The sequence below is a fragment of the Cephus cinctus genome, unplaced genomic scaffold, assembly GCF_000341935.2.
Source record: "Cephus cinctus unplaced genomic scaffold, Ccin1 Ccin1_scaffold0160, whole genome shotgun sequence".
NCBI lineage: Eukaryota > Metazoa > Arthropoda > Insecta > Hymenoptera > Cephidae > Cephus > Cephus cinctus.
The window spans coordinates 1,890,152-1,901,480 of NW_014332886.1; the positions used below are offsets into that span (position 1 = coordinate 1,890,152).

Below are 11,329 nucleotides of genomic sequence, written 5' to 3' on the forward strand. Positions count from 1 at the left end.
AGCAATGTACTATGGTTCAGGACAGACATACGGAACAGTCTCAGAGACAGTTCGACTGCGCATATCCCGCGAAATTCATATCCGCCCGTCACATTCAAAACGAAGTTGAGTTTGTGCTACAGATCGAGTACAGAGTGCAGCCTGATTCTTCATTTTACTCTCTTTATCGTTCTACCTGCTTCCCTGTACTTCCCCATCTCCCTACTATCTTTTATTATCTCAATTTCCTTTTCTTTACCAATCAATCTGACTACAACGCGCCCTGCAACTTTACCAGCCTCAATTTTTCCCTGTATCTCATCCCAGTTAAATCCTCCTCGTGGAAGTGAAACCAGAGTCTCATTGTTGAAAATGGGTAAAACTTTAGCTCTCTCGTGAAAGAGGATCGCTACCGTGGTAATCCGTATTAAATAAGGATTGCGATCGACTTTCCATGGAATAGGTTAGGAAGGAGGAACGATCCGTTCCGAAGAGGGCAGCAAATGTACCTATATGGGGCCATGGTAATCCAATGGCCGCAATTCGCTAACGAGCAAAACCTTGGAGGTTTGAATCGCAAATCGAGGTGAAACGTTGTCTTCGTGACCAATCAGAGGGCAGGATAGGTATCGTAAAAGAAGTCGAATGGACGAGATAGAGCAGTTACTCATCCGGGATATAGCATTGGTTGCCGAGAAAGAAAAATTTCGTTCCAAGAATATGATTTGATAGTCCTTTTTTTTTGCGACGAGATAAAGAATATTTTTTCGCATGAGACTTTTATCGAAACGAGAGAGTGGTTACCTCGTGGATATCATAGAGCCATGTTAATGCTCTAAATCATTAGACTCTGCGGTATCGTGGATGACATATTCGACAAGCGAGCTCAACGGTCGGCAATATGGCAATTTCTAAGCATTACACTCACTCAAAATAATTCACGAACAAACACATTGCCTCCCATCGATATTCTTGCCGTCCAAGAATTTTTCTTCAGCAGCTGGCAGCACCAGGTGCTCGCACGTGAGTCGAATCGGAAATGTGTATAGAAGAAAAAAAAGGAACTGGGTTACTGGCAACGAGAAATATAATTCTTTTATCGTTCTAACAATTTTTACGAATCATTATCGAATTTCCGCATAGTTTTCACCTACGGCATTTTAACTACATCGAGCAGTCCATTGTGGGATATGCGAAGTGTGCTCTGTGGACATTGTGTGCCATGCGAAAATTTTTGTCTAATTTTCTTAGAAGGTGGAATTGGCGGAGAAATTATTTTAGTGAAAAAGTTTTTAAACTCGACTTTTGCGAGTTGAGAAAAATGTTATCTATTCTGAAAACTTCATGTGGAAAGTAGAGTTTGCCCGTTAACCCCCCCTCCCCCCTTTATTTCATCACTTAATAAATATCTCAGAAATCCCAGAGAAAAGTGACGGCTGTTGAATGCGTTTCGCTAGTTTATAACTTTATGGTAATAAATTATTTCTTTTGCATGTGGCATAGAGCTGGTATATCTACTGTCGTTCGTTTCGTTTATTTTTTTTCTACCACGAAAAACACACTGATACACAACTTCTGCAAACTGATCGCAAATTAGCTCATTGGTAGATTCCAACACGTTACAGTTTAGTTGGCAGCCTAGGCGTATACGATAAGGGTACAATTAAACTTTGATCACCGTCAATTTCTAGTTTGCGAAGCTGGTAATGGCCCCCTCGGGGTAAATCAGGACTGCACGCTTCGAAAACAGTTACGCTTCCCATTGCAGGTATTTCTAGGTTTTAAAACCTACGAGAACTATATACATTTACAAAGACTTTTGTCGCACCAAGAGTCGCATATAAATATTGCCGCACCAATAAAAAACGTTATCCCACTAAATATTTCAAGGATCAATTAATATGTTACATATTATTATTTATTTGCTAAGAATTCTGAGTTTTTTTTTGTGCTCCAGTTCAGATTAGAATCGCGTGCAAATCTACGAAATGATATGACTTTTGTAATTGTGAACGTTTGATCAAAGGTTCAATCCTATGAGCATATCGAGGGTGTTTTACAGTTTCTGATAATCGCCAAATGAATTGCCTCAACGAAGACGAAAATGCAGGGAAACTCCATTACCCGAACATAAATCCGCGGGTGGTTGGCGCGTGACTACCGCATAGTTGTGCCTCATCCGTCTTGAGAGTCTTGCATTTGCACTCTACGCCAAAGCCCCAAACCTACGTATTCACGAACCTGCGAACCTTACGAACCTACGAACAGTGACTCACACTCCTCCAACGAACCCCGCCACAGGCCCAATTTCGCTCTGACTAATTACACCGCCTCGTCCATCATCTCTCTGAAACCGACGGTGGCTCCTAAGTCCTGGTAAGTGGCTAGAATAATCATCCTACAAGTATTATTAGCGAAGTTTGCTTATCTACGAAGGTGTTGAAAATAAAAATTATTACAGTCTATTACGATAAACAGTACTTTAATTCAAGTCAATTAAGCGCAGAGTGGCAACTATTCATCTTAACGTGTATTACACGATACCCATTATTACTATTTTTCTTAGATTCTACTCTTGGAACCCAAGAAATTGTACAAACACTAATATGTAATTTACGACGTACTCTAGAATCTGAAATTACGTCAAGAAGCTTAGCAAGTGAAATTTGTTTTCATACATACCTTTTTTTACCTTAATCGGAAACGACATATCCAATGAGCTCAAACCACAAATCTTGTACTGTTTATTTTCCTTGATCTGACGGATGAATGCGTTTGTCGACATTACAAATTGATGTTCCAATGACAGTGCTCTAATTTTTTGTAATATATGTTTCGTATTCTGGCCCTTTGAAGGAAAATAAAATATATTATAGTCTAGTGCATACATAAAATCGTATTAGGTTTTAAGCTAGACTGAATTCGTGGCCTTATTTCTGATATGTATTTCGTCTTTTCGGGATGACAGTACATATAGAATTTAAACGACATTCTGGTACTAGACTTCCATGTATACTGGACATCCATGATAACAAGAGAAACACGTAAATTCGCTTACCTCTTGGAATACCTTTCCGTTGTAGTAGCATAACATGAATAAACTGATTAATTTGGACAGTATGACGACAACCATATAGTTGTAACAGAGTGCACTCATGCCTAAATTTTTTGCTATAGCCAATAGGAGTGTATAAACATTGATCATAACTTCAAGTAATATATCAGTGAACAAGAGAAATAATTGAAATTGACGCGAAGACAGAAAATACATATGCATCTGAAATAGCTTAAAATTAGTATGACGTAAATGTTCCAGCTTCTTCACTAGTTTTGACATATTTGGTATGATTTTTTCTGTAATAAAATTTTTTTCAATTAAAATCGCACAATTATTATTCGCAAAAACTTTTATCCTTACTTTGTGTGATCGTTGGTTGAATAATTGAATTTGATATTATTTTTATATTATTTTCTCGTGTATTGCTTTCAGATTTTTCTGTGCAGTACGTTGCATATATATTCGTTATCTGCTCTTTGACTTGATGGTGGCAATTTGACATGACAACGCACAGTCGGCAAATTACAATTGTGTCAAAAAATACGGGAAATTCTATAAACATACTATAAACGGTGTACCAATCGAAATTATTCCCGTTCGAGATCGAAAGTAATAAAAATGTTAGAATCCGTTGAAGGCACAAAAAACCAATCGCTATCATTACCACCAGATTGATGGTACCAGATATTTTAAATGTTGACTGGCCTGTATATTGATCCCAGGATGCAAGAGTCATCAATTGATTATAGAATTTTACGTTCTTATGTCTATACATAATATTGCTAGTAATAGCAACGATTGACGCAGAGACTTTCATGAAAAATATAAACTGGCCTAATTTTATTAGCACTCCGCAAGGACTATGGCCATCACTGTCATTTTGTAAACGCGTGAGAAACAACACTATGACTGAAATTAAGTAGAACAATACAAGATAACTTGAGGCAAGATATAATTTCGAAATTGTAAATGTTCTTCCTTTAACGTTTATTGGAAAAATTCCGAGCACTTGACAAATTGACTTTAATATCAATTCAGTTTTCATTATTAATTAATTTTTCTCAATTAATACGGGCGAATGAACACTTCTAAGTTAAGGTGTGCGCTTATCGTCACGCTTTCTTCAACTGGAAATAACGTTGTTGGAGAACATATTATATATAATGTTCCACAAATTTTTTTTTTCTTTTAATATGATATAAACGTCTTATTCATCATCATAAATTTCGTATATATTGAATAATCAAGTATTTCAACTGGACTACCCAACATACTTTCCTCAGTGCCAAACAACTTATTTCATCGTAAATTACTATACTTTGTAAAGTATTATGACATATGTACTCACCGTAATACAGTATTCCAATAATGACTAAAATTATTATTGCTCTAGCAATATTTCGTATCTTTATTGCCATACATAAAAGTAGATCACCTTACCCCAAATCAAATGTATTAGGTTCTGGTAACTTAACGTAATTAGTATCTATTTATAAATGACAATTCAATATGCAAAGCGTAATTTGATTCTAATAGTCTAATTCTACAAACTGTAAATACATCATATTACCATACCCATATTCGTATATAGTCAGTTATAAATATACTATACGAATTGAAACTGCAGTCAGTCTATTGATTAAAAAGTAATTCTATCTTGATTAAGAAAATTAATTATTAAATTCGGGACTGAGGTTAATAAACGCCGTCGAGAGTCACTCAATTTTCACGCAAGCTTGAACCAATTTTGTAACGTTGACAATGCAGCATACTAGTGGTAGGAGCCAATTGTCCCAATGGACCAAACTTCGATTGAACCAGCGTCCATTGGTAAATTCATTTTCAGTTGGATATAAATTTGCTCGAAACTAGATATTCACGTAATTAAATTTGGTTATTTCCTATATATATTAATCATCCGCAATGTTTCTCAATCATGAAGTAATATATTACTTAAAAACAAACAACATGATGCAAAGTTCGTTCTCATAGACAAACTTTCCACGAAGTATCATTCCGCCGTCAAGAGTCAAATCGTTCAACCCCCGTCGTTTCTAGATTCTGAAAACTCTTGACGCGCACCTGCAGCACCGTTGCGGCGAGATGTTGCGACTCTTCGGGCTAAGGAAGAAGTTTCCACGAACGGTACAATTTGAATTTTGCAAGTGACGCTGAAATTCGGTGGAAGTTATTTCATAATTGGAGTGCCTGTAAGAGGTGCCAGAAATTGATTAAAATATAAAAATGTATTTTTTCGAAAAAAAAAATATCTTTATACATACACCTGAAAATCTTTATATCAAACGTACTCAATATCCATTCACAGATACGATCAGTTATGCACTTAAAAAATCAGTCAGCAATTCATAACTGGTATTCTCCTCTTATCCATACGAAGGACCGTTATTGGCCAGAGATAAATATTGATTGCCCGTAACTTTGCACTTTCCAGGAAATAAAAATGCTTTCAGCCGTCAGCCGGTTGTTCTCACAATGATCAATAATTACGTGGCTACATTACCAATTGCGTAACGGAGTGTCCGTATCGGCATATAGAGAGCCGATCGATGCGAATTGCAGGAGAGTAGAATGATTCGCGATTCGTGCGATTATCGTCCTCGTCTTTTATTTGTCGCGTGCGAATTTCTCATGAAGGGAAGCGCAGCACGCGATTCTTTCACTGGCACTATCGGCGCTCTGCACATAAACCTTTCGCAAATGTTCTCATCTTAGGCCAACAACACAGGCTACAGCACGTTATATTCGAAGTGATTTTTTTTTATAAAGTAATATGGAAAAGATTCACTGTACGTATAAAATATATATTCCATGAGTCGCGTACATCATCTTTATGAAGTCATAAGGAAATAATACCAACCCCAAACTGATTGTCTTTTACTGTTGTTATAGAAGGATACTTCTTTTTTTCGACAAGCATCAATGCTTCTTGCTTATCTGCATGTAGAGAAAATCTATCAATTATTCAACGCTAATGATGATATTCTATTGTATATAAAGTACACGCCTTACGATCGGTCATTTATTACACGTGATTTTCCCAGGGACATAACAAGGCATTACTGAGCACGGTGGGATTCAGTGTCGGTACAAGAGTCTGGGCGCTCTGCCAACAATTCCGCATTATCGTTTGGTCCTTTTCATAATTTTCACTAGGACGAGTGGCGAGCTTTAAACGTCCCCGATCGTATTTAACAGTTAACAAAAGAGTGAAAAATATAATAATGTTATCGTTTACACGTTGTCTGATCATTTATTGTGCTTTAAATTATTATCACATCGATGTGCTATTCGCGAACGCTTCGCTTTACGATATATCGGATATATCGAGAAGACAAATTGACTCGAGGACGGAAAATGTCTTGATACAAATATTAAAGAAAAATGCTATTGATAGCCACTCAATTGCAATAGCAGGCAGCATTAATTGTTCACTGATCGATGAAGTACTAAAGGTATTATCGCAACATTCAGTGGTACCTTCAATGATACTGCCAAAATCAAATGGCACTGGAGACTCGACGAAACTACAGAATATAGCATATTACAATTTCGTTATGATTATTGTTAAAAATATATACGAATTTCTCAATCAACTGGATCGTTTGGCTTCCCTACACTTGTGGAATCCAAGATCGAAGCACTTGGTATTAATTCAAGATGTAACAAACGTAACAGTTCTGAAGTTGATATTCGTGGAATGTTGGAAACGCAAAACTTTGAATATCGCTGTAATAGTACAAGGACATGATAAAGTTTACACGTACAATCCTTACCTTGAGAATTATCTTGAGACCGTCTCGCCATCTCAGACGTATTATGATAAAATAAAGGATATGAACGGTCATGAAATTTGCACCGAGTATATTCCATACATTGGTGAACAGGTGGCTCAATACGTGAAGGAAACAAAGAGTTACAAATTTTATGGAAAAGATTATGGTTATCTCGAATCATTCTTTACGGCTGCCAATGCACGACCACACTACAAGAATTTGTCCAACGAGACGATTAGCCTTTACACTTATTTTCCATATCGCTATAATTTCTGGAAAGTCCGAAGATTTGAGGATGTCGAATTGTGGTTCACGTTCTTTGTGACGGATTCTGTGTTCGAGAGCAGAACCGAACAGATATATCCTCTGCAGAGTAATAACGTTTGCATAATGGCACCGAAGAGTGGTCCAAAGATTCCAAATGTATTCAATCCCTACCGTCCTGTCATCTGGATGTGCATCGTCCTGAGCATGCTCGCATGCGGTATCGTAAATTACGCGTATAACAAATATAACAAGATACCTGAAAACGGATTCTTCAATGCATTTGGCATTTTCATTGGATACAATTTACCCAAGAGATACTTGACGTACCGCGAGAGAATGGTGCTGTTCAACTGGTCAATGTGCTCGTTATTATTAATGGGAGCTTATCAAGGATCGCTCTATCGCTTTTTAACTATTTTGGATTATTATCCAGAAATCGATACGCTTGATGAATTGTATAGAAGAAACGTATCTGTTTACAGCTACGATTCTTTTGTAGATATATTGCGAAAATACATTCCCAAAGACGTGGGTGTGTTTAGCTTAGGGGACAATAATTATCAATTATACATGAAGGAAAATCGGCAAAATGCTTACGCTAGTCCGTACAGCATAGCAACTTACATGTGCAAGGCTAAGATTGTCTCGGAAAATGGGACTCCATTCTATCATCTCATGAAAGAGTGTCCTATACCAATGTTTGTTACGTATTTTTTACCGTACGGTTCTCCTTATTTAGACGCATTAAATAGAGTCACCATAGCGTGCAGGGAGGCTGGTTTAGATTTATTTTGGAGCGAACAGGCTAATTTATATGCATTGCTAACAGGCAGTACGATAATGACTACGGATCATAGTAAGAGCGTAAGAAAATTAACAATCTATACGTTATTAATGGGATTCTACACGCTGATGATTGGGTTATCAATTAGCAGTGTAATCTTTCTCGCGGAAATACTAATTTCGCGATATCAGTTAATAAAGTCGCTATGAATAATGTAAAAATTCAATCTCAACCTCAGCGGAGTTTTTTCGCCAGTCCTATCAGCGTGGTCGAACAAAATGGCCTCAGTCCTCGATTCGTTGGACGGTAATGGCAACGGTAATTAATTGCAAATTAATTACACGTATAAAGGGTAAAGACACTCTTTGAACTTGCATTTAATTACGAAAGGGTTTTGCGTTCGGTAAAGTTAAAATTACGATGGTTAAGCAGCCTTGCGTGTATCTGAGGAAGAATCCCTTGCAATTCGGATGGGCGGCAAATGGAGCCCATATTTGCACAAACGTTAGAACAGTAAGAGCGCAATGGCAGCTACATGCCGTCAGTTTAATTGAATTCGAATTGAAGAAAAATAATCGTATTATTCTACGTCCTCCGTTATCTCTTATGGCAGACCAAGGGTTAAATGTGACTCTACGCAATTATGATATCGACTTTGAAAATTAGTTTTTAATTCACTTTACCATTATCTGCGGTAACAATTTATATCATAGCAAACTCTGAACCACGCATTGTCTTTATATGTATTTGGACAAGTCTCCTCTACCTGTACCTATAGGCGAACATTTTCGTGCAGTGGGTACCATTAATTTAACAATGAGAAAATTTAGGAGCCTCTCGTACTTGCGGCCACTTGGGATGCAACTTAGCGGCGGTCTTTGAAACTTTGCTTCTATCTCGGAGGAAGACAAATGACAAGGGGTTTGAAGGAGGACGGAGAAGACGGTAAAAGAGAGAGTCAGAGCTGTGTGCTCTTGCATGGAAGGGAAATGCATAATTCTCTTGGTAACCGGAAGTATCGGACCATTATCGCAAGAAGCTACCAAAGTAACTTTTGCGTCGTAGAGATTCTTCAACGTTTTCAAGAACCACTTTGAGCTTTTAGATTAAGATTTATTTTTTCAGAAATTACATGCAAATATATTCTGGGACACGAGGTCGTTGCTCTTCATTATTTTATTTTTCAATAGCAAATAAAATCACGTGCATGTTATCGAGGTAACCTGATTGTATTTATGAAGCAAATAATACCATGAACATTTTATCAACCTGGCTTTATAGATTGCACGGTTGACAGAATTAATTTGAGAGAGCAGTTCTCTGTCCAATCACGGTCCACGTGTTTCATTAGCAAATTTCATAACGAAATATGAACACGTCACTTGACGCACAAAAAAAATTATCCCGGAAGTACATTGTTCGTTCATTACACAATTGTATTGTATATTTTTAATCACGATAAATACGTAATTGCAAAAACAATCGTGACGACAAGAAGCACATACTTGACAGTTAATAAAGATTGAGCGCGACTAAATTGATAGTTTAATATTACGTTTTTTAATTATTAATAAGTAAATACTATTCTAATTACTAATTAAAATTCGACCTTTGATCATTTTGTCTATACTCGAGTTATAATAACTTCTACATAAATTTATACAGACTTGTTTGCCTTTGGAGAATACTTTCAATCGCACAGCGGCTCTCTGTAAGGGGAGCAGTAGATTGCAATAATAAATGCGAAAAAAAGACACTTAATTGCCAGGCGTGTATGAATCAATACACTGCACTAAAAAATCCTTTAATCAACCAGCCTTCAATATGAGTATTTGCCAAAAGAAAATCATACTTCAAACGTTCGACATTATCTTCCATGAGAGAATGAATTGCATTGCCGTGTATCTTTGATAGATTCGTGCAGAAATTAAAAATTGATATTTCACTTTAACAGGAATTCGTTTCAGTCAGTTTGAGCTTGAATTCGAAAGGCAACACCTGTGCTTTACGTAGTCATGTTTGCCCGAACAATTGGACGGGTTCGTATTACTTTTTATTTCACTGTTTGCTCAATCACTACGCGCGCGAAGCCATTCCAGCGAATCGACGTCTCGCAAATGCATTTCACATATGCAAGTACACGTAGAGGCCTTTTCCGCTTCGGTATATTTATCGGAAAAGCAGAGTCATATATTCGCATTAGCGATTCAAGGTATATGGGACAAGGGAACAAAGCTTCGCATAATAATAGTGCTAATGACATCGATGTTATCTAATTACAGTTATACGCTCGATGGTATAGTGACGTTAATATTAATTACAGCACCTAATAATGTGCATCGCGTTAAATTAATGCCAGGTTCTGACTGATGACGCGCGTGGCCTGCATCCATTTGTCGCACGTAGAATATTTATGCCCCGAGGCTACCAGCAGATTATCTGTCTCCGTGCAAATAAGTTAGTATACGAAGATACAGTAGTAATTCAAACTAATATAATGCTCGGATATATTTTCTTACGTAGAAGTTTAATAGCAATCGTATTTTAGCATTATACAGCTACGCAGTCGTAATCACGTAGTCGGCATTATTGCTCGGTTAAAAACATAAAGTTGCTCCTTTTTAATAGAATCACAAAAGTGCAACGCTTATCGTAAAGAGCTCGAAAGCCCTTATGATGGATTTATGCAGAGGAACTAAAGTCGTCGGCTTGCACTCTTAACAATGGCAAAGTAAAGCGGTCTAATGGAGGTGACATTTAATTAATTATCCCACGACGTTTAATTAGACGTTGCATTTTTCTCCGAGAGCCGTCCTACCTTGTAGTGTCGTTTGGCATGCATCCTGGCAATTTCCTGGCTGAGATCGTTATCTCTCCGCTGTGTAATGGATCGCAGTCAACTTTTTAAACGCGCTAAATACTTGGAACTATACCGAGTAAACTTCATATATTTCAGGTACACCTGTATTTTTGACTATGTCAACGAAATGAGATTTTAAAGTTAGACATGTGTAGTTATGTGGCGCTTTTTAGATTCTCGGCAGAAAATGAAAAAAAAAAATGAATTACAAAAGATAACAACGCCGATCGGCATACATCTATGAAGTTTCATACCAGTTGACATTTCAGCTTCCGATTGTTGTTCATTCGTATTGTATACAATTCCGGAGTTGTACGTTCAATGCGTGACATGAAACTACCACGTTCGATGTTTCAGCAGCGATCCGATGCATTGTGGGACTCTTAAGCCCCAATAAAACGCTATGAAGAGTGAAATAGCTATTGTGTTTTCAAACGTAGCGTCATATCGTGGGGATCAAGGGAGCAAATATCGAAACTTTCTGGAAAGTTTCTAGACATTTTTTGTTGGTTAAACATTTTTCTCGTATAGTTTGAAAAATATATACATATATATAAGTTTATTCAGTGAGCCAATCATAAGTCGGG

At 37.1% G+C, this 11,329-nt stretch overlaps 2 protein-coding genes across 2 annotated transcripts; one reads left to right on the forward strand and one right to left on the reverse strand.

Annotated features, from left to right (window-relative positions):
• Positions 1–2,524: 2,524 nt before the first annotated feature.
• LOC112493783 lies at positions 2,525–3,166 on the reverse strand. The gene is made up of 3 exons (XM_025080919.1): positions 3,038–3,166; positions 2,672–2,827; positions 2,525–2,611 (listed from the first exon to the last, which is right to left on the reverse strand). The coding sequence occupies exons 1-3, from the start codon at positions 3,134–3,136 to the stop codon at positions 2,549–2,551; spliced, it is 318 nt and encodes a 105-aa protein (XP_024936687.1). The 5' UTR covers positions 3,137–3,166; the 3' UTR covers positions 2,525–2,548.
• A 3,374-nt stretch (positions 3,167–6,540) lies between these two features.
• Positions 6,541–8,192, forward strand: LOC107263547. Its single transcript, XM_015730873.1, has 2 exons — positions 6,541–7,962; positions 8,121–8,192. Exons 1-2 carry the CDS (start codon positions 6,541–6,543, stop codon positions 8,190–8,192), a joined length of 1,494 nt encoding a protein of 497 aa, XP_015586359.1.
• Positions 8,193–11,329: the final 3,137 nt, after the last annotated feature.

Bases quoted from the DNA above. Each gene is read 5' to 3' on its own strand.
- LOC112493783 (XM_025080919.1), bottom strand. From the start codon at position 3,136: ATGAGTGCACTCTGTTACAACTATATGGTTGTCGTCATACTGTCCAAA. The intron at 2,828-3,037 runs GTAAGCGAATTT...TTTCCTTCAAAG, and splicing joins ACGGAAAGGTATTCCAAGAG to GGCCAGAATACGAAACATAT. The intron at 2,612-2,671 runs GTAAAAAAAGGT...ACGTAATTTCAG, and splicing joins ATATGTCGTTTCCGATTAAG to ATTCTAGAGTACGTCGTAAA.
- LOC107263547 (XM_015730873.1), top strand. From the start codon at position 6,541: ATGATACTGCCAAAATCAAATGGCACTGGAGACTCGACGAAACTACAG. The intron at 7,963-8,120 runs GTAAGAAAATTA...TCTCAACCTCAG, and splicing joins CTACGGATCATAGTAAGAGC to CGGAGTTTTTTCGCCAGTCC.